General features: G+C 35.4%; 1 protein-coding gene and 1 long non-coding RNA gene across 6 annotated transcripts in view; one reads left to right on the forward strand and one right to left on the reverse strand.

Annotated features, from left to right (window-relative positions):
- ENKUR (enkurin, TRPC channel interacting protein) overlaps nucleotides 1-22,503 on the forward strand; it is a 25,044-nt gene extending 2,541 nt beyond the window's left edge. For all 4 annotated transcript variants that reach the window (XM_072825319.1, XM_072825320.1, XM_072825321.1 and 1 more), the window contains exons 2-5: nucleotides 5,432-5,577; nucleotides 9,094-9,317; nucleotides 12,973-13,119; nucleotides 21,919-22,503. In XM_072825319.1, the coding sequence (XP_072681420.1) occupies nucleotides 5,469-5,577; nucleotides 9,094-9,317; nucleotides 12,973-13,119; nucleotides 21,919-22,092 (654 nt within the window). In that variant the 5' untranslated portion in view covers nucleotides 5,432-5,468 and the 3' untranslated portion in view covers nucleotides 22,093-22,503. The remainder of the gene's footprint in view (nucleotides 1-5,431; nucleotides 5,578-9,093; nucleotides 9,318-12,972; nucleotides 13,120-21,918) is intronic.
- Nucleotides 22,282-23,595, reverse strand: part of LOC140633183 (uncharacterized) — an 82,415-nt gene continuing 81,101 nt past the window's right edge. For both annotated transcript variants that reach the window (XR_012030803.1, XR_012030804.1), the window contains exon 3: nucleotides 22,282-22,450. This is a non-coding gene — a long non-coding RNA (uncharacterized lncRNA). The remainder of the gene's footprint in view (nucleotides 22,451-23,595) is intronic.

Genomic DNA, 23,595 nt, shown 5'->3' on the forward strand with positions numbered 1-23,595 from the left:
TCCAAGGCTTATTTGCATTACTGAGTTATAAATTCAGCTTCAAGAAAACTCACTGCAGTTCTGTGCAAGACCAGCAAGATGACCGTCCAACTTTCACAAAGAGGTCTATTCCTCAACAACTGACTGCATTGTGAAATTCCCATACTTCAGAAGTTCCAGTCTCCTTGGGACACTACAATATAAACTTTAACATGTTGACTAACAATAAAACCATTTATTATTGGAAGTCCTACTGAGAGATGCAAGTAACTAAATGAGAACATAGAAAATGGATATATGGAACCAAAGTGGGGTGAAGGGCATCCTCTTGCAGTTGAACTTAATGATCTGGGACTCAAGATATGACAGTGTTAAAGTCAGTGAGAAGCCATGAATCCGTTTTCAAAATTTCAGTTGCTCATGATGCATGAGGTGGTTTCCGAGATGTCACCAAATATGTCACCCTTCCATAGATGGCTCCGGTTACTTAACATCACCAATCATTCTGTCTTTTCCTTTTGTTTAAGGTAATATTCCAGGTATGTACTGAATAGGCCATGGGACCATTATACCTTTCATTACAGCGCAGTACTTTTATTAATGCACTTATTAGCATTTTGACATTCATATTCTCCCATTGCCTCACATTGAAATTCCCTCATAAATTATGGCTAAGGTCATCTGTCCCATCGTATAATTAATGTAACTGATTGTTTTTGATCTAAATTCATTGTTATCTATGGAGATAGTTTTGAACTTTGAATCTTTCATATACTCTCTCAAACATCCCTCCCAGCTTTGTGACATTTGCAAATCTAATGTCTTTTATATCTCCATCTGTCATTAAGTAGGACAAATACTTTGCACTTTAGTAGGCTACTAGACACCTTTTTCTAGGCTGACAGCAATACTGTTTTTAAGAGTTCAGTCAGTCATCCATATGAATCCATTAATCAATTCATAGTTATCTACCTTATAAGTAAGGATAAGAGGCTTTGCTAACATAAAGTTGTGCATCAGTATGTCTAAGGTAGTTGCCTGATTCATGAGTCAAATAATCTGTAAAAAATATGATGTTCATTTCAATGACCTGAAACCCCAAATGGCTCATTTAATCATTACTTCTCTACAAGCTTTCAGATGATTTCCAAAATTGACATCAGGCTCACCCTTGTGGAATTTCTGGATGCATGCTTTTTAAAAATGGGAATATTTACAGTCTAACTACCCATTAGTTGGCTGGGTTTTTTTAAGGCTTTCCGGCTTTCATTGGTGTTATCTATGGCATGTAGTCAGAATTTCATTTTCAGAGGTTCTCATCCTTCTTGGACTACCTTTTATTTTATTCAATTTCCATTCTGTTAAATCTATATCTTCTGAGGCTTTGTAACATCTCTTTGTTTAAAGTCCAATTATGTATCTAACTTTGCTAAGCAATCTTGACTATTATGAAATCTTAGACAACAGGGTCATTTTCTCCTGAGGGTCTTACCTACTTTGCTGATATTTTGTAGCTAATAATTAAGTTGGGGAAAGCAGTAGTCCCTTAAAATTAATTTATATTCAAAGAATGTAAAAAATATTCTAAAGTTTTTGTTTTCAGTATGTTTTCAATTTTATGTTAAAATTCCCATTGTTCCAATATATGGTCTTGGAGTTTTATAACAGTGTTAGAAATTGCTATTCAGATTTTAATTTGGCTGTCTAGTCTCAGCAGACTTTCATAATAATAACACTTCTCTTCATCTCTTGTAAAGAAAAGAAAGTAAATTTTACAACTACTAATATGGGAAGAGATCATCATATTAAGTTTTTAAAATCAAGTTATATTTCATACAGAAATAAAAATATAGAAAATGTATTTGGATAATGGATTGAGGAGATAGAGGAAAACTATATCTTTATTCATTTTTTAAAATTGAGTTGTGATTGGCATATACTGCTATACTAGTTTCATATTTTCTTATTTTTATAATTTGGAAAAGTAAAAAATTATTCCTATAGAATAAAATGTATTGTTTTGTATAACAAATGGGTAAGCTTTCAGCTCACAAAATAATGTATTGAATCACAAGATTTTGAAAATTAAAAAGAAGTAAGCATATACACACTTTTTTCTTAGCACAGGGAAAGTTATTTTATTAATCAAGGGATATTTACCAGGTCCAACTTGCATATGAAATTTAAGGCACAAGGTTGGATTGAACATTATTTTTGAAAGTATCTAATAAACTCAGTTTAGACCATAATTAATCCCTAGACATTGAGTTCAAGATTAAGGAAAGGCCCCTAAAAGCAAGAAACAATTCAATGTTTCTTCAAACAAATTTATCCGTATAAGAAGAGGATACAAGCTGTTAAAAGTGATGTAGCTAAACTTCTTCCAATCAAGGATGGAATTTACCCTCTCACCTTAAACAACTAAAAAACCAGGGGAAAAAAGTGTAAAACAATAGTTTTCATAAAATGGACAAGAGACAGCACACACCAGTCATTTCTGGGAGAAAGAAACAAGCTTTAGGATTGCCCCAACACTCTTCCTAGAAAGTTTCTAGACCAAAATCCAGGGAAGAGGAATTTAAAGAAAACCCATTAGTTCTCTGAGTTAAAGGAGACAGAATTCAGAGTCTGGAGAGGTTAAGGCATGTAGAATTCACAACACAGAGACATAGTACCAGAGAGAAGAGAATTGGAGAGAGAGACAATGAGAGTGTATGCTATGGAAATATGCAAGAGGATTTTTTTGAAGTTGTTGGTTGACAGTACATGTATATGATGAAACTACTGAGGCCAGAGAAATAACCAACAGAAGGCAGTAGATCCAGATAAAATTCAAATTTCCACCAGCCGGAGTGGAAACACCTCTTAAGACACAGGGCATTGAGCAGTGCACTCAAAAGTATATTGCCTCAGTAATGGGGCCAAATTAGAACTAGACTCAAAGTTCTTCTGGATCCAGAAATATAATGCATAACCAATAGAAAAATCAGTCAATACAAACAGACAAAGAAATGACATCAATGAGAGATTTGATAGACCAGAGCATTAAAACTATTTTAAATATTCTTCATGTATTCAAAAAATGTAAAGGAAAAAATGAGCAAGATACAAAGAGAAATGGAAAGGTTAAAAAAAGATTTAAAAAAGAAAGACCAAAATCTAACTTCTGGACATAAAGGATATCACTGGGTGGGATTAACAGTAGCTAAAACACTGAAGAAAATATTGTTGAATTTGAAGACATGGTAATAAAACAATACAAAATTAAAGAAAAAAATTGAAAAGGAAAATAGTCAATCAGTGCATTGTAGACAACATCAAGCAGCCTAACATAACTATAATTAGAATTGCAGAAGGAGAGGAGAGAGATGGGTAAACAGGAAAAGTATTTGAATAACAGCCAAAATTTTGACAAATTTAATGAAGCTTCCAAATACAAGAACAATGAGTTCCAAGCAGAAAGAAGAAAAAGAAGGAGGAGGAAGAGAAGAAAACCACACCAAGAGACGTTACAATCAAATTTCTTAAAACCAGTAATAATAATAAAAAAAAAAACTTAAGAGCAGCCAAAGGAAAAAGAAACATCACATACAGAAGAAGAAAGAGCAAATATCTCAAAGAATGGAAAAACACTGTTGCCATAGAGCAAAGGAGTGCTGAAGTGATTTTATTAATAGGAGATAGAGTAGATTTTAGAGTACAGAGTTTTATTTTTTTATTTTTATCTTTTTAAGATTTTATTCATGAGAGACACAGAGAGAGGGAGAGAGAGAGAGAGGCAGAGACACAGGAGGCAGGGGCAGAAGGAGAAGCAGGCTCTATACAGGGAGCCTGAGGCAGGACTCGATCCCAGGTCTCCAGGATCACACCCTAGGCTGAAGGAAGATGCTTAACTTTTGAGCCACCCAGGTGTCTCTATACAGAGTTTTAAAAGGGATAAAGAGCATTACTTTATAATGATGAAGTGGTCAGTTCAAGAATATATGAAAATTTGGGGTGCCTGGATGGCTCATTCGATTAAGTATCTACATTAGGCTCAGATCATGATCCCCAGGGTCCTGAGATCAAGCCCCACATCGGCCTCCTTGCTCAGTGGGGAGCCTGCTTCTCCTTCTCCCTCTGCTCCCCCTGCTTGTGCTCTCTCTCTGTTAAATAAATAAAATTTTAGAAAAATATATTTTATTTAAATTCAATTTGCCAACATTAAATACATTAAAATCTTTAAAAAGAAGATATGATAATTTTAAATGCTATGAACCTTCAAACATAGCTTCAAAATATGTGAAACAACACTTGATAGAACTAAAAGAAGAAATGAACAAATCCACAATTGTAGACAGAGATTTCATCATCTTTCCATAATTAATAGAACATTTGAAAACACTACCAGTTTTACCTAATCAATATTTGTAGAATATGCCAGCCAGGAACAGCCAAGTACACTTTCTTGAGTGTTTAGAGAGCATTTACCAAGATAGTCCATACTTTGTGCCATTGTCACAAGTGTCAGAAAGTTTAAGAGAATTGAAATTGTACAAAATATATTCTCTAACCATAGTAGAAATTAGTTAGAAACCAGAAAGACACCTGGAAAATCCCCAAATATTTGGGAACCAAACAAAACACATGTGAAGAAGCTCTTTAATCGAAGAAGAGATCAAAAAAGAATTAAAAAGGTATTTTGAGCTGAATGAAAGATTTGTGGGATGCAGCTATAAAAGCAGCTCTTAGAGGGAATTCTACATTTTTAAATACTTCTGTTAGAAAACTGTTTGGTTTAAAGTCAAATGCCTAAACCTGCACCTTAAGAAACTAAAACAAAAAGGGCAAAGTAAGCCAGAATAAGGAGAAATAATAAAGTGTGGAAATCATTGAAATGGAAAACATGTGAACATTAGAGAAACACAATGACAAGATCAATTAAGTAAACACCTAGCTAAACTGATCAGCAGAGAGAGAGAGAGGACACAAGTCACCAATATTAGGAGTGGGAGAAGTGACATCACTCTTGATGCTACACATGTTAACAAAGAAATACTATAATCTTTACCCTGGCACCTCTTTCTGAGGGCAAAGCTTCCATCAAGGGTGTTTGATAGGGGCTCAGATAATTACACTTTACATCTGTCTCTGAATGAATATAGGCTTATATGTATTTAAAATGTATGCATTTCTTTTTTTTTTAAGCTTTTATTTTATTAGTGAGACACACACACACACACACACACACACACACACAGAGGGAGAGAGGCAGAGACACAGGCAGAGGGAGAAGCAGGCTCCATGCAGGGAGCCCGACTCGGGATTCGATCCTGGGTCTCCAGAATCAGGCCCTGGGCTGAAGGCAGCACTAAACCGCTGAGCCACCCGGGATGCCCAAAATGTATGCATTTCTTAACTTGAAATCACTTTTACTGGAAATACAAATGCTACAACTTTTTTTAAATTGTAGGTACATATCTATTTTTAAGACGTCTATAAAAGACAACATGCAAAAACATAAAATGGCAATGAAGTCTATGGGACCACCAAAAGTTGAAGTACCTTCTCCAAAGGATTTCCTGAAGAAACATTCAAAGGAAAAAACTCTACCACCCAGTAGGTTTTAACATTTTTTTTAAATATTAAAAGTACTAACAGATCATTTAACTAGAATTATCTTACTGCCAATGAATGTTAAATATTCACAAGTGATGTTTTCCTCATGTTTAAGAGAATCTGAAATTCTAGGAGAAAGTAGAAGTAGAGAATGCAGTGGCAAAAGAAAGTGGAGAATGCTAAGTTGTCTCCCAAATAGGCTTTCCCTGTGATGGTGCAAGCATCTGAACTACCATCTTGGACTATCCAATAAAGCCCCACCTCCAGTACCACATGCTTCACCATCTTTGTCCATAGCCATGCAGTTTCAGTAAAAAACACAATGATAAGAAGTGTCCTAAGCCCCAGTAAGAAGAGTACCTGGCATCTAAATTCTGTCTGGTCTTTTCTGCAAGAGATAAGAATCACAACTATTAAAACTGGTTGAAGCAACTATCCGGCATGGGCTTTAAGCCTCCCAGATCTCTAAGACCATTAGGACAGTAAATGAGTCAGGTGTAATGGAGGGACCTTCGTGAATGAGTGGGAGACAAAGCCAGCTTCTTCGGCATACTGTGTGTGGTCACAGTATGCTTAAAAGCTTGGTTTAATGCACTGCTTTTGCCACCTTGAAATTCTTAATTTTTGATCAAAGAGCTCCATGTTGTCATGGAGGCCTTGCAAATCATGTAATCAATCACAGTCATAGAGTATATAGATATTAGGAAGAAAGTTATCTGGAAAATGGGCAGGTATGTATGCATGGAAACAGATTCTTCCTATCCCTGATGTGTCTTTCCTGATGTTTTAGGACAATAGAGAGAGGAAAATTAGTCTTGCTCTTTTGAAAAGTTAGCTTTTTTATGTTACCTGGCATCAGGGAAATAATGCAACATCTCAAATCCAGCTAGGGTATACCTTTTGACAAAGGTGAAAGTACCAAATTGAACACCAATAAAAAATAAATTTATTATTAAAAACAAACAAACAAACAAAGGTGAAAGTACTTCTCCCCGTGGCCGTATTTTATATCCTACAATCCTCTCTCATACCCATAATGCCATGACAAAGGCTGAGGATATTATCAGGAAAGATGGAAAAAGCAAATCTAAAACTATGACATTCATGCATAAATTCATGTCTTTCAAAAGTCTCTTTTGGATCTTTCTCAAGGGGAGTTTTGGTATTTTGTGACCACCAATCACTTGAGAACACTGGAAAATCTTAAAATGGAATTAGTCTGTTTTAATGATATTATTTAACTTCTCATGTATCTTCTCTAGAGTTACGCAAGTTATATAACTACCAAGCTAAATAAATAAATCCTAAATATCAAATAAGGGAAGAAGTCTATCTCCCCCCTTATAACAAGACAAAACAAACACATAATTATATTGACCTATGAATAATCAAGAAGGTTGGGGTCTTGTGAGAGTTCAATCCAATGAGTTAAAGGTAATATAGACCAAGGCTGCTTCCTGGCTCTTTTTGCATGTTCTGTCATTTTGAATACAATAGTTTTGAAGACAATAATTTGCTAGACACACTGAACAATACCTAACAGGTACATGAACATTTATGTAAATTCAATTGTTAGAACATCTGCATGACTACAAGGCTATGTTGACATTGCCATTTTGATATAACCTTAAGAAAACAAACCATTTGGTGTTTAGATTTATAATTATGACTACCAATGATTTGTGAAAAGATCCTCATCCCATTTTGCAAGCCTCACCCACTGCCAACCCCTGCCCCTAGGATGAGAGAAAAGATCATGTTTAAATAGGTATAACATAAGAAAAAGATGGGCCAGCTCTAGGCACCATCCAGTGGACACCCACAGCCAACCAAGGGTTATAAGTTATTCTAGTTACTCATCTAAGAATAAATTATCAGCCTTTCTAAAGTGTTTCCTCATTTTCTAAGAATTCATTTTTACCTCATATATATTTCTAAAGCTACAGATTTCCTTATAGTTACATTTGCATGCACTTTCAATTCATAATTAAACATGGCCTCTTTCACATATAGTTCAAGCAAGTTTTTACATTATATTCTAAGTATTAAATTTTATTTTTTCTTTCCCCACTATAATGTAAACTCCATGAGAACAGGGACTTTGTCTCTTGTTCACTACTGTATCTGCAGTTCCTAGAGCATTATCTGGGGAGATAGTATTTGCTTAACAAAAACATATTGCATGAATTAATGAATAAATAAATATCCAAAAACTCCTTTATATTTCTGGGTGTGCAGAACTAATAGCAGAAGTATTGGCTTACTAGAGCTGCCATAACAAAGTATCACAGACCCAGTAGCTTAAACAGAAGTGTCTTTGGCACTGGTGTTAGGGCTTCAACATATGAATATTGAGAGGGACACAGTTTGGCCCATAGCAAGAGATTAATCCAATCCTTAAACGTTTAATAATAAGTATCTTTTTTCCTGCTAATAAAAGTTACACAAACTCATAAAAAGTTCAAGCAGTACAGAATTGAATAAAATCAAAGTATCTAGTAATTGTGCAGGGCTAAGATTTGAGTAAGGTTTTGTGAAGATGCAGGCTATTTTTTTTTTTTTAAGATTTATTTATTTATTCAGAGAGAGAGAAAGAGAGGCAGAGAAAGAAGCCATGCAGGAAGCCTGACGTGGGACTTGATCCCAGGACCCCAGGATCACACCCTGGGCCGAAGGCAGGCACCAAACCGCTGCACCACCAGGGCTGCCCAAGATTCAGGCTATTGCCTTTAGTTCTTGAAAATAGAATGTAATTATTTTACATTTTAGCATTCTGACAAACCATTTTGATGTAGCTATATAAAAATAGATGAGTCAGAAAGGTTAAGTTGAAGAGGTTGTGTAAAAATGGCCAGTTTCATCTGCTGCTGATGAAGAGAATGTGGTAGAGAGAAATAAGATAAATTCTGGATAGTAGGAATTTCAGGAAATGAGATGCAACCAGGGAGGAGTGAATTGGAAACTTCAACTGTGTTTGTAATTTTTATTCATTAAGCTGCATGTTAGATACATAGCTACTCTATGGTCTTCATACCTTATAATAACAAGAGTTCTACTGAAAAAAAGTCCATAATTCTTGGACTTTTATCAAGTTTGACCTACTGGTGACTTTATAGTAACTTTCCTCTGAAGAAATAATTCTTAGTAATATTGCTAGTACTCAGAAAAGAGTTTCAATATTTCTTTGAATTTTTTTCAGTGGAAAAGCTGAACATTTGTTGTTGATATCTTTATAAGAAAATATTTTCACGATAGCTAGTAAAAATATGTTAATTAGCTAGCAAATGATTTGGGGTGCTTATCTTCTTCTCTTAGATTGGTATACTGTTCTTCAACATATTAATTATGTTGTGCTTGATTTTTGGGATTTATGATTACTGATTTTTCTCCCAAATATTTGAATATATTATTAATAAAACTCTAACATACTAGTGGTAAAATATCTAGATATTATAAATAGTACTGAATAGCAGTGTTTATCATTTAATATTAACAAGGAAATGTTGTATTTAACAGAAAAAATGTTTGATCGGAATGAGCCCAGAAAACCTCCTGTGCCACTGAGGACTGATCATCCAGTCATGGGAATACAGAGTGAAAAAAATTTTGTAAACACAAATGCAGCCGATGTCATTATGGGAGTGGCTAAAAAGCCTAAACCAATTTATGTTGACAAAAGAACTGGAGACAAGCATGATCTTGAAACCTCAGGACTAGTTCCCAAATACATCAATAAAAAGGTAGCCTTGTGGTATATTAATGAGACCTAAAATGCAAATAATTTAAGTATGGTGTTCATAATGATTGTCCACATTATTATTAATAGAATTCTCACTGGGCAAATTATCTAGATTGCCAATTCTCATTCCTCTCCAATTTGTGTTTGGTCCAAATCTAATGTGATGAAGTTATGGAGAATTTGGAATGAATAACACCATGTAGTCCAATAGGGGGAAAAGCTCTAATTGTTTCCCTTAATTTCAATTATTAATATGTTTCACAATTACAACAAACATTCTCTAAAAGATGTTAATTTTTAGTGTGGTGGAAATTTCATGAATAGCGTGGTCATTACAATGAGTCATTACTAAGAAATAACTTTGGGACCCCTGGGTGGCTCAGCGGTTGAGCATCTGCCTTCGGCTCAAGGCGTGATCCTGGAGACCCGGGATCGAGTCCCACATTGGGCTCCCCGCATGGAGTCTGCTTCTCTCTCTGCCTGTGTCTCTGCTTCTCTCTGTGTGTCTTTCATGAATAAATAAGTAAAATCTTAAAAAAAAAAAAAAAAGAAAGAAAAAAAGAACCTTTCAGAAAGGTCCTAAGATTTAGTCATCAGGTAGCAGTAACTTGGTAACAGAATGAGGAAAAATGAAGATGAAAATAATTTTAAAGCCATCCATCCTATCAATGTAGTGTAAATAATTCAGATTACAATTTCAACTTGAATGTATTTAGAGTAAAGCAGACCTTGAAAGTACTGTACAATAATCTTGTCCTTTGGGGGCCTTCCTCTATATCTGAAAAAATGCTTATCAGGTCAGCATACAATTTCAATGTTGAAAATTATAGGAGCTTTAGTTTGTTTAAATATAGAAGATCTTTAAAATTTAAAAAGCTTAAAAATAAAAATAAAAAATAAAATTTAAAAAGCTTACAAAAATACCTTAGAGAAAACCTATTTTACTTTGTATACTTAGTGCAAAATTGCTTGGAATACACGTAAAATATGAGTGTGAAACCTAAAGAATAATCATACATAATAATAAGTTGTGGCAAAAAAGAAAGGAACTGCAAAAGGAAGAAAGGAAAGAAGAGGAAAAATGGTCATGTATGAGGGGTTTGCATTGAGGTAGTCCAGTGATATACCAAGATGAATCCAATGCCTGTTTAAAATCAAAATGAGAACCTCAAGGCTGTTGTCAGAGTACCACACTTATTCTCTTAGAAACTCTTGTCACTCAATAAGCTGAGACAACTTTGGAAGACCTTAACAGGTATCTAGGGTTGGCAGCACATGATGATAAAGTTATTCCAGGCTTCTCGGAATGTGTCCTCCTGTGCCCTGAAGGCTGTTCATAGCCCTTGTCCCATAGGGGGTGGAATAACAGAAATTTCACTCTTCTGGCTGGCTCTTTAAAGCAACTTCCAATCCATTATTTCTCCACTGTGATGTAAAAACCCTTTTCCTTTGCCGGTTATGGGTTATGCTACCAAGTGCCCACACTGTGCCCCTCCTTCTGGCTGCCTTCTGCATAAGCTATCCACTTCAATATATTCTCTGCCCTGAACAGAAAATTGAGAGCATTCGTCATGGAGACAGAAAAATATTAAGTTAATCTCCCTGTGCTTGTTTACCAAGCCATGCAAACGCTCTGTACATTTACATTCTTGGTGTTGCTGGCCAGGCATTCAGTGTTCATGAAGGACTTTCTCAACTTACTCTCCACTGATTGGGGTTAAGTTCTTAAAATCTATTAATGGTAAGTGAGATAGCAAGTCTTTAAAGGGCAATGCCATTTTTTAAAAAAGTGAGTGTTTTCATTACAAGTAAAATATGATATGCCCATTTGTGCCACAGAAACCATTTGTGAAAACAAACTGAAGCACTGATGATTGCCTGAGGTCTACAGCACTGGTAGTAAGACAGCGTTTCAAATTCTGCCTCTGCCACTTAACTCTGTGATTTTTCACACATTATATTTATCACAGGGTTGTAGTGAGGATTAAATGATATAAAATCTATCAAGCACTTGACAAAATATCTGAGACCTAATAAAAGTTCAATAGAGAGGGATATTATTAATTATTAATGTCAATAGTTTATATTAGCCCTCAGTGGTCCAACACGGGGATCACTGCACTGAAGCTTTCACCCATTTGTGAGATAGTTCTTTTTCCTAAAATGTATTACGTTATTCCCTTTATTAAACGGAGTATACCAAATATAATTTAATAATTTGTGATGACTCAGAATCATCATTATGAGTTTCAGTAACTACTGAGCTGTAGCGAGGTTTTGCCCTCAGTGTTTCCTGAAATGAATTGGACTGTTTACCACTGCACTAACTTACCAGAATACTGTGGTCTTAGAATTTATTTGTAGAGTGTTTTGCAACTTGCCAGGACATGTTTATAGCTAGGATATCTATCCTTTTTTTAGCCAGGATGGGTGAAGTTATGCTTTGGTAACAGATAACCCCCAATTTTAGTAGCTAAAAGCAACTAAGTTTTATTGTTTGTTTATTCTCCATGTCCTTTAAGGGTTGGAAGCTCTGCTGCTTGTCCTCATTCCAGGACCCAGGCCACCTAAAACATTTCCTATCATTATATTAGACAGAAAAAGAACATGACAAGTGATCCATAAATTCTTGAGGTTTCTACCCAAAAGGGACAGAGGTCACTTTCTCTCTCCTTGGGCAAGTCAGATCACATGATCACATCTTATTTCAAGAGAATCAGGAAAGTGTTATCCTATCAACTGCCTAGAAGGAGAAGAACCAGAATATTTATGGATAATTTAAATGACTATCATACCTCTTAACAGCTGCTTCCTCAGAGTTTTTCACTGGACCTCCTTATTTATCTAAAGTAGATCCTATTTCTTTCTTTCCCCTTACTATTCTTTGTTTCAGTTTGGAGCACTTATAGATATATTATTTTATACTCTATTTTTGATAAGTTTCTCCCACCATAGAATGCACATCTATAAGGACAAAAACTTTGCCCTTCTCATTTATAGTATACCTGGCATCAAGTAAATTCTCAATGTTTTGAAAATTAATGAGTAGTTCTGTTACTGTACATAGTGATATCATAGTTGATCTGAAAGAATCACAGCAGATTGTTTCACTGTCAGTCTTTGCAAGTAACCCAGGTGCCTTAAAAATGGATTTTGTATTCCAAAAACAACCTACAGGTTCCAGGTCAATTTTCACTTAAAGTAGAGGAGCTTCATGTATTTGTTTCTTACAATGCTTTGGAAGAATTTATCTCCTTTTATTTAACAAGATCTTTTTTTTTGCAAAAGAGACCTTAAGATACTCAGGATATGTAAAGATAAAAGCTGAAGCACCTAAAAGAAAAGAAGAAAAGCTAACTCTTAGAGGTAAAGCAAGGACAGAGTCATTAGCCAGGAACAGGTGCTGGAAACATTCAGAAGAGAACAAAACAAGCAGCTACAGTAACAATTCAGATGGTTTTAAAAGATGAAAATCAACTAGTTCCCAATAGTAAAAGAAAAAAAAAAAAAACATTGAATTTTGTCAATTTGCCATATTTTGAGCCAAGGCTTTAAATCGGTAACATTTCTTTTTCTCCTTGTCATTAGTTGATATGTACACATGCTAAGATTGCATTCAGGATATTGATTTTTTTTTTCTGAAAAATCCTTATAAGGATTATGGTGTCACACCTGAATATATATGTAAGCGAAATGAGGAAGTAAAGAAAGCCCAAGAAGAATATGATAATTATATCCAGGAAAACCTTCGGAAAGCAGCTATGAAAAAGCTCTCTGATGAAGAAAGGGAGGCGGTTCTTCAGGTAAGTATTCTGTAATTTATATTCATATGTAGCTCTTTAGAACATCTCTGAAAGAACAGCCCATCATCAATGATTATGAAAGCCTATACCTTGTCTTTGAAATCAGAACACTCTCTTTGGGTTATGGCAACGTTCACAGTACAGCACATTGACTATTTGAGGAGAGCAAAAGTTGTAATCAGGAATTCTTGAGGGACGCCTGGGTGGCTTAGGGGTCCAGCGCCTGCCTTTGGCTCAGGTCGTGATCCTGGGGTCGTGATCCTGGGATTCCGGATCGAGTCCCCCATCGGGCCCCCTGCAGGAAGCCTGCTTTTCCCTCTGCCTGTGTCTCTGCCTCTCTCTCTCACTCTGTGTCTCTCATGAATAAGTAAATAAATCTTTTTTAAAAAAGGAATTATTGAATAATATTTTGTTTCCAAGTTTGTGAGCTTTGTTTTTTTCCTGGGGGTAGTTAGTGCTGTAAGGAAGCCCACCTTCTCCTTTGTGAACATGTGTAAGGAAAGGAAAAAGGCATTTTTATTTCATTGTCATGTTCCTGAATTTTTCAAAAACAATACCCATAAAATAGATATTTTTCACTAGATGGAGCTCTAGAATAATTGAAACTGTTCCTAGACCAACTTTTCTTTCTTTCTTATAAACCAAATGTCCAAATTTTAAAATATCCAAGTGTTAGGAGTTTTTAAAATATATTTTCCTTATTTTGAGTTAAATAGGCCTAAAGATATATGACCTTAGGTGTTTAATGTAAGACTTTTACCCGAAGTACTTAAAATATTGGGGGATGTGAGCAGGGTTGCTCTGTCATCATCTTTAGAGAGTATTTATTAAGCACCTAACTGTACTTTTCTATAATCATGCTATATCTTACAGAGGTAAAAATGGTACTTTATGCTTGTTTTGTTATTTTAAAAGATTTCTACCAAGTCATTTCTAGTGACCTTTTAAAAAAACAGAACATTTTTTCCACATTAACTTCTGTTGAAAATGTATTTGTATGCTGTTATAAATTCTTAACATTTATCAATGTCATAATCATTAGTAAACATTTACTATATTCATCTTTTGCAAAGACTATCATGCTAAGCCTCAAGGATATTAAAAAGGGCATAAAATAAGATTCTACTGTAGACAATGTTGTAATATAATGCATGTAAGGTAATAAGTATAGATGTACATATGTAGATATGAGTGTGTGTGTTTGTGTAGAGACTGTAAGTTTTATCAGGTGCTAAGACAGAGTATCCACTGAATGATATAGGAACATGTTGTTAGCGGGGCTCTACACTGCACAGTAAGAGTACTCCAGACAGCAGAAGAGGCCTAAGGACAAGGACTGTGTCTTTTTGTTGAAAGAAGTCTCCCTCATATCTAACCCAGTGCCCATTATAAACACAGATGTTTATATGTGTGTGCTGGACAGAAGAAAGGAAGAAGGCTGGCATACATGGAGGTGGGACTTTGGATGTCATTTTCAGAGAGTACTTGGTTTTGGTCCATTCTCTCTCTCCTCCCTCTTCCTGTTTCTTCCTCTTTCTTTTCCTCCTTCTCCCACTTTATCTCTCTCCAGTTTAAATTCTACCATTTTTAAAAAGTACATGCTTTTGTGAAAGCCAGGTTTTTATATCTAACCAATGCTGAAAAACAGGGAAAGACACCTGGATAGATCATCCAGACAGAAAATCAATAAGGAGACCTCGGCTTTAAACAACACATTACACTAGATGGACTTGACAGATATATATAGAAAATTCCATCCCAAAACACCAGAATACACATTCTTCTCAAGTGTACACAGAACATTCTCCAGGATAGATCATATGTGAAGCCACAAAACAAGTTTCAATAAATTTAAGAATATTGAAATCATATCAAGCATCTTTTCCAAACATAATGGCACAAAACTAGAAACCAATTACAAGAAGAAAACTAGAAAAATCACAAACATATGAAGATTAAACAATATTCTGATTAACAACTAATGGATCAATGAAGAAATAAAAGGAGAAAAAATACTTTGGGTGGCTCAATTGGTTAAGTGTCCAACTCTTGGTTTTGGCTCGATCTCGGAGTTGTGGGATCAAGCCCTGTATCAGGCTCTGCACTTAGATTCTCTTTTTCCCTCTCCCTTTGCCCCTCCTCCCACTCGTGCTAAATAAATAAATAAATAAGATTGTTTAAAAAAATATTTTCAGACAAATGAAAATAGAAATGCAACCAAAATCTATGGGAAGACAGTCTAAGAGGGAATTTTATAACAATAAGAATCTCAAGTAAACCATCTAACTTTGTACCTAAGGGAACTAGAAAAAGAACAAAAGAAGCCCAAGGTTCTAGAAGAAAGGAAACAATAAAGATTAGAGTGGGAATAAATGAAATGGAAATTAAAAAGACTAGAAAAGATCAATGAAACTAAGAGTTGCTTCTCTAAAAAGATAAACCAATTTAACCTTTAGCTAGACTCATTAAGAAAAAAAGAGAGAGGGATCCCTGGGTGACGCAGCAGTTTAGCGCCTGCCTTTGGCCCAGGGCGCGATCCTGGAGACCCGGGATCGAATCCCACGTCGGGCTCCCGGTGCATGGAGCCTGCTTCTCCCTCTGCCTATGTCTCTGCCTCTCTCTCTCTCTCTCTCACTGTGTGCCTATCATAAATAAATAAAATAAAATAAAAAAATTAAAAAAAAAAAGAAAAAAGAGAGGGCTTAAATAAATAAAATCAGAAATGAAAGAGAAAAAGTTACAACTGATGCTACAGGAATACAAATTATCATAAAAAACTACTATGAACAGTTCTATGCCAACATTTTGGACAACCTAGAAGAAATGGACAAATTCCTAGAAACACACAATCTTCCAAGGCTGAATCATGAAGAAGTAGAAAATCTGCATAGACCAAGTACTAGTGAGTAGATTTAATCAGTAGTCAGAAAACCTCCAACAAATAAAACTTCAGGGCCAGATGGCTTCACTGATGAATTCTACCAGACATTCAAAGATTTAAACATCTATCCTCCTAAAATTCTTCCAAAAAATTGAAGATGAAGGAATGCTTCCAAACTCATTTTACAAGGCCAGCATTACCCTGATACCAAAACCAGACAAGGACACTGTATACACTCAAAATTCATAGGCCAATATCCCTGTTGAACATACATACAAAAATCCTCAACAAAATATTAGCAAGCCAATTTCAATGTTTCATATGTACATTAAACATATCATTTACCATGATCAAGTGGGATTTATTCCATGGATAAAAAGATGATTCAATATCCATAAGTCAATCAACATGATATATCATAGTAATAAAATGAATTAAAAACCATATGATAATCTCAATAGATGCAGCAAAAGCATTTGATAAAATACAATATCAGTTTAATGATAAAAACTCTCAACAAAGTGGATATAGATGGAATATGTTTAAACATAATAAATGCTGTTTATGACAAGCCCACAGCTACCATCACGCTGAAGAGCGAAAAACTGAGAACTTTTCCTTAAGATCAGGGACAAGACAAGGATATTCATTCTCACCGCTTTCATTCAACATAGTATTGCAAGTCCTAGACAAGGCAATTAGGCAGGAAAAACAAATAAAAGCCATCCAAATTGGAAAAGAACTAAAACTCACTATTTGTGGATGACATGATTTTATATATAAAGACTCCACCAAACATCTCTTAGAACTAGTAAACAAATTTAGTAAAGTTGCATGGCACAAAATCAATACACAAAAACCTGTCATGTTTTTATACATTAACAACTATCAGAAACAGAAATTAAGAAAATAATTCCACTTGCAAGTGCAACAAAACGAATAAAATACCTGGGAATAAATCTATCCAAAGAGGTGAAAGATCTGTGCACAGGAAACTTATAAAACATTGATGAAAGAAATTGAAGAAAGCAAACCAAATTCAAAGATGTTTCATGTTCATGGATTGAAAGAATTAATAATGTTAAAGTGTCCACATAACCCAAAGCAATCTACAGATTCAATGCAATCTGTAGATTCAATGCCTATCAAAATTTCAATGGCATTTTTCACAGAAATGGAATAAACTTGTATAGCACCACAAAAAAAAAAAAAAAATCCCAAATAGTTAAAGCAATCTTGAGGAAGAAGAACAAAGTTGAACGCATCACACTCCCTGATTTCAAACTACATTACTAAGATACAGTAATTAAAAAACCAGTGTGGTAATGGCATAAAAACAAACACATAGATCAGAGGAAGAATAAAGAGCCCAGAAATAAACCCATGCATATATGGTCAATTAATTTACGACAAAAGAGACAAGAATATACAATGAGAAAAGAACACTCTTTTCAAAAAGGGTGTTGGAAAACTGGACAACCACATGCAAAAGAATGAAACTGGACCATTATCTTACACCATATGCAAAAAATTAACTCAAGATTGATTAAAGACTTGAATGTAAAAACCTGAAATCATAAAGCTGCTAGAAGAGGTGGTAAACTCCTTGATATCAGTCTTGGCAATAGTTTTTTTGGATCTGACTCTAAAGGCAAGCACAACAAAAACAAAAATGAACAACAGGGGAAACCCAACAACAAAAGGCAACCTCCTGAATGGGAGAAGATATTTGCAAATCATGTACCTGATAAGCAGTTAATATCCAAAATATATAAATAACTCATGCAACACAATAACCACCACCACAACAAAACACCCTCAAACAATCCAATTAAAAAATGGGCAGAGGATCTGAGTAGATATTTTCCCAAAGAAGACAGCCAGATGGCCAAATGGCACATGAAAAGAAGCTCAGCATCACTAATTGGGACAGTGCAAATTAAAAACCACAATGAAACATCACCTCATACCTGTCAGAATGTCTATTATCAAAAAGACAATAAATAACAAGTGTTGGTGATGATGTAGAGAAAAGGGAACCCTGTTGCCCTGTTGGTAGGAATTGATGCAGCCACTACAGAAAACAGTATGGAAGTTCTTCAAATATTAAAAATATAACTACCAAATGATCCAGTGATTTCCACTTCTGGGTATTTATCTAGATGAAAAACACTAATTTGAAATGATATATGCCTCCCTCTGTTCACTGCAGCATTACTTACAGTAGCCAAGATATGGAAGCAGCCTAAGCGCCTATCGATATATGAATGGATAAGGAAGATGTGGCATATATATCTGTGTGTGTGTGTGTGTGTGTGTGTGTGTTATACTAAGTGAAATAAGTCACACAGAAAGACATCCTATATGATTTTAATTGTAAGTGGAATCTGAAAAACAAACAAAACAAAATAAAAAGCATAAACACAGAGACCAGATTGGTGATTGCCAGAAGGAAATGAGGTTGGGGAGTAGATGAAATGGGTTAAGGAAATCAAGAGATACAAATTTCCATTTATAAAAATAAGTCTGGAGATGTATGCTCTGGTGACTGTAGTCGTAATATTGTATCATATATTTGATCCCTGGGTGGCTCAGTGGTTTGGCGCCTGCCTTTGGCCCAGGGCCTGATCCTGGAGACCCGGATCGAGTCCCACATCGGGTTCCCTGCATGGAGCCTGCTTCTCCCTCTGCCTGTGTCTCTGCCTCTCTCTCTCTCTCTGTGCCTCTCATGAATAAATAAATAAAATCTTTAAAAAAAAGTTGCTAAAAAGATAAATATTGAGTGTTCATCACAAGAAAAAAATATTTTGTAACTTTGTACAATGATATGGTAACTAGACTCACGCTGATTATTTCACAATGTATACAAATATCAAATCATTATGTTATGTATATGAAACTGATAGAATGGTATATTTAAAAAAAAAGAAGAAGAAGAGAGGAAGAACTTCCCTCAGAAAGAAAAGGCTCTTCTGTCCCATGTCTTTTTGGCTATAGTGGATAAGCAGTCCTCGGTTTCCTAATATGGTCACTGCAGAGTTTGAAAGGACAATAGCAGACCCTTCCTTATATGCCTTATTAGCCAGGAAATATAGCTGCCATGGTAACAAAGCCACCAGCTATGCTCCTGAGAAGCCCTGAATCATGTTTCCCTCCCTGGTTAAGAGTTGCACACAGCACTATGACAATATAGTTGTATGTTCCTGAGTAGGCCACATTCTGCTCATTCTTCATAAACTAATTGTCTCATTATACCTGGAGGATCATGTACTCTAACGATTCCACACTTCTCATTTTACATATGAGGATATAAAATGCAAGTTTATTAAGTTTTGTTCATTTATCAATTCATTCACTTGAACAGGCTCTGTATCCAGTCCAGGGGATAATATTGTGAGCAAGACAAATGCAGTCTTTACTGTCAGTGAAACCAGAGTTTGGTTTATTTACATTTGCCCTTGGTCGCAAAATTATCTAGTAGCTAAAAAAGGACTAAAACCCCACATCGACCAATTCCTATGCCAGTGCTTTCCCACTACATTGTACACAGGTGCAATGGAAGTAACAAAAGGAAGCTCAGAGATCCAGCAAGAAATACAGGCACCATCAGCCAGGATTCTGAAGGGTATTTAAGAAGGAACTATTTACAGAAGTAAAGCAGGGCCAAGGGAACCAACAAAAAACAATGAAGCACCTCAGATCTAAGGACAGTGGGAATCCATCACCACCCTAGGCTCGAGGGGCAGAGGCAAGAAATAGTGTTACCAGAGCCTGGTAAGATCTGGAGCCTAGAAGAGAGGCCACTGAGCAGTGTTGCAGTTACAGACCAGGTGAGCCAGAACTAGTGTCCAGGAAATGTCAAGGGAGAGGAAGAAGAAATGCCCCAACCTCTCTCTGCCCCCACCAGTGCTGAACTCAGTGGCTAGAGGGCAACGGAGCTGGGGGATGATGTGAGGAGCCAACCTACAACGATGAACCCCTGCCGCCACCCCACAACACCCTGGCCCTGGTCCCAGGGCAGAACAAAAAGGCAGAGAATGGATGAGGGTATGGTGGATACAGAAGGAGCATGGAACTAAGGCACTTCTTACTTATTTTATGACTGCTTCTCCCTTATTTGAAGCTTTTACCAAACTAAGAATAAAAAAAATAAAATAAAATGAAAAGCTAATTTTTTAAAAAAAGGAAAATGACTATTCCTGTAATGAATAAAATATTTTTTTAGATAAAATAACAAAAATCAGTCTTAAAAACAGCAGAGAGGCTATTTCAATATAATATATTGGTTACATTTAGTTCCCATTCCTGCCTGTTGACTTTGATCCAAACGTTTTTGTACACACTGGAAGATAAAGCAAACTATCCTTTAAAAGATAAAGGCTCCAGTGAAAGAGTGTAGCTGCTGTGACCACAAGTAATGTGGAAATATCACTCAAGTAGCTATGAAAAACCTTTGATATTTGAAAGTATATAAATGCATAGATTTCCTCTCTGCAGTAGGCACCCCTGTGGAGCACTGTGGAAACATATTTTTCATTTCATAATGAAAGGCTATGAAAAAAGAATTCTTCTGAGGATATCTTTTTGGAATACATCTCATACACTATTAAGAACTGTGTTGACCCATCCTCCTCTTTTCAAAATGTAACCTGGGTATTTTCCCTGTCTTATCCTTTCCTTAAATCTTTCCTCTAGTCTCACTCAATAAGAGTTTAAACTCTGTTCCCCTTTGCCCCAGCCAACCTAGTATATACAGTGTGCCCTATCCCTATCATTATTTTTACCTAGGCATAGGAATAAACCACTGAAATTTTATTATCTTCCAGAAGTTTCTACTAGGTAAATTTGTACTATGAGGGCTTATTAGAAAGGTGTTATTATATAAGACACTTCTAATCCTCTCTTACACCTCAATATATAGCCATGGATTTCAAGGACCATATTTTCAAGGTAATATTTTAAATTCTACTTTCAGTTTGACTTCTTGTTTTTATGTAAAAGGAATGATTTGTGTACCCATAGTGAATAACAGGAAGTGCTAATTTTGCAAAAATGTCATTGCTCGAATTCAATTAGAGGTTTCAGCCCATTTTGTCAATGAGACCTCTAGTCACTGTGATAAGAAATGGGGAATAGGCAGATGAAAATAGCCTTTATTGCTCCTTAGAGATCCCTAATTTTGAATTGGTCGGTTTCTGAGAATATAAAACATTAACTACATTACTGAATTAGCATGCGGGTTACATTTAATGACATCCCAGTCATTTCTGGTATACATTAATGAGAAGTATAGACCCCTTGACTCTATGAAGAGTTCTTTCTAATATATTGAAAAAATACACAAAGGATCATCTCTTGTTAAATTGAATTTTGGCATTTTGTGCAGTTCCATTTAGTCGAATATAAGCAAATATGCCATGCAAGTCCAAATCAAGTCTTTTGATGAATGGGGATAGTGGTTCAAAATAAAATTCTAAATATAGAAACTAAAATTTTTAAAGAAATAATTTCCTATTCAAAAACATGTCTCTCTTGGGGAGGTGGTGATAGTGGGGTGGGGGGGACACGGATTCTCAGTTGTTTTTACCAAAGCATTTGCCACGAGCTTAGTTTCACACTACTCGTAACTGCATATGCATATTTAATGGCAAAAACAACAGTAATGGTAACATTAAAAACAGCAAATAAATACTCCCTCTGGGAACTGAGCACACAATCGAGGACAGGATTTTGCCTCTGCACAATATTTTCTGTGACTGGAGCCAAGTACTCGATACATACATAATCGTTTTGTAAAGTTATTTTCATCAGTTTCTTTTACCTGTTTTACATTTTTCTTCACCAGGACACTATTTTTTTAATCATTTACATTGCTTTTGCCGTTACCTAATATTTATGGTTCTCATTACCATTTGCAGGGGCTGAAGAAGAACTGGGAAGAGGTGCATAAGGAGTTCCAGTCCCTCTCGGTATTCATCGATTCCATCCCAAAGAAGATCCGCAAGCAGAAGCTGGAAGAAGAGATGAAGCAGCTGGAGCATGACATCAGCATTATTGAAAAGCACAAAATTATTTATATTGCCAATAAGTAATAATAGATTTTTTAAAATATAGTTGTTTTAACATAGGGAGAGAAAAAAAAAAAAAACCTGGAAAGGATCAAAATGAAACTTTGCTTTTCAAAGAGGAAAATACTGTGAAGAGAATAAAAATCGTCTTTACCAAAATGCATAGGCAATGATTTGGTAAATAGGTCATCGAATTATTCTACTTACCTGAGAGAAAACTTGTTTTTAACACAGCATTAGGTTTTCCACATATAAAGGAAAGTTGGATGTAGTGTGTTCCAGTCTGTAGTGTGATCCATTATTTTTACATACTTGTTTTGCATGAATATAAATTTCTGGGGGCTGAAGAATAAAGTCAGCACTCAGAACTTCAGATTCTGCACTGCATGATACAAAGAACACAACATTAAAAATGGATAAATATTTTGAATTGCACATAGTGGTGTATGCTTTCTTACTACTCCAGTGTTTTCTCCATGTTGCTTAATATTCCCACACATTAACGGCACGTACACTCTGATAGCGCATGTCATTTGCAGCTCTTCCCAATTGCAAATGCTTTCATGTTCATAATCCGCCAAAAGGCTTACATTTGGAGGGAGAGGAATGAAGAAAGTAACATAAAATCAAGAAGACAACTTATAAAATGCATCGTGGAGGATGATGAAAGAGAAGAGCCTTCTTCTGGGCATACCATACCGACTTTTAAAAACTTTGCTAATCAAAATGCTTTATTCCATAATTCACTATGTGTGTTTCACTAAAATGGGCTGTTACTTTTCCTTTTTGGTCCTATGTATCTATTTTGTGAATTCTTTTTTTTTTTTTTATTTTGTGAATTCTAAAGTTTCCACTTTTAAGGTTAGATTATCAAGCAATGAATTTATGTGAGTAGAGCTGTCTTCAACTCAATGAGCATATAAGGAAAGTCTAAAAAGAAAATATCCTTGTGTGAAATTTTAAATTAGAGAAATTCAGTAGAACACAAAATATAAAATATCAGAGCAATAATATCTGCTGCTTACACTGATTTTTATGGACAATAAAAAAAATGGCATTTTAAAAAACTTTTTCACACAAACAGAACTTAAGAGCATTGTAGAAAAACTTTAATTAAATAAAAATGGTTATATACAAATGTTTTTGAAAACTCACTTTAAAGTTTTTTCACATCTTTTTATGAAAATCATTTCTGTATTTTTTATTACCTTAGAGCAGATATAAAACTAAGGATAGTGATTATCCAGAATGTTGCTTGCTATTTAGGGTAGGCTAATAGCTGTAACAATAAACCCCAAAATGTACAATAATAACATGCTATGAATAAATGAGTAGGAACTCTTTTGCACACAGTTGCTCAAGGACCCAGACTTTTTTTTTTTTTTTTTTTTTAATTTTTATTTATTTATGATAGTCATCACAGAGAGAGAGAGAGAGGCAGAGACACAGGCAGAGTGAGAAGCAGGCTCCATGCACCAGGAGCCCGACGTGGGATTCGATCCGGGGTCTCCAGGATCGCGCCCTGGG

Source organism: Canis lupus, chromosome 5 (genome assembly GCF_048164855.1).
Source record: "Canis lupus baileyi chromosome 5, mCanLup2.hap1, whole genome shotgun sequence".
In the NCBI taxonomy this organism is placed as follows: Eukaryota; Metazoa; Chordata; class Mammalia; order Carnivora; family Canidae; genus Canis; species Canis lupus.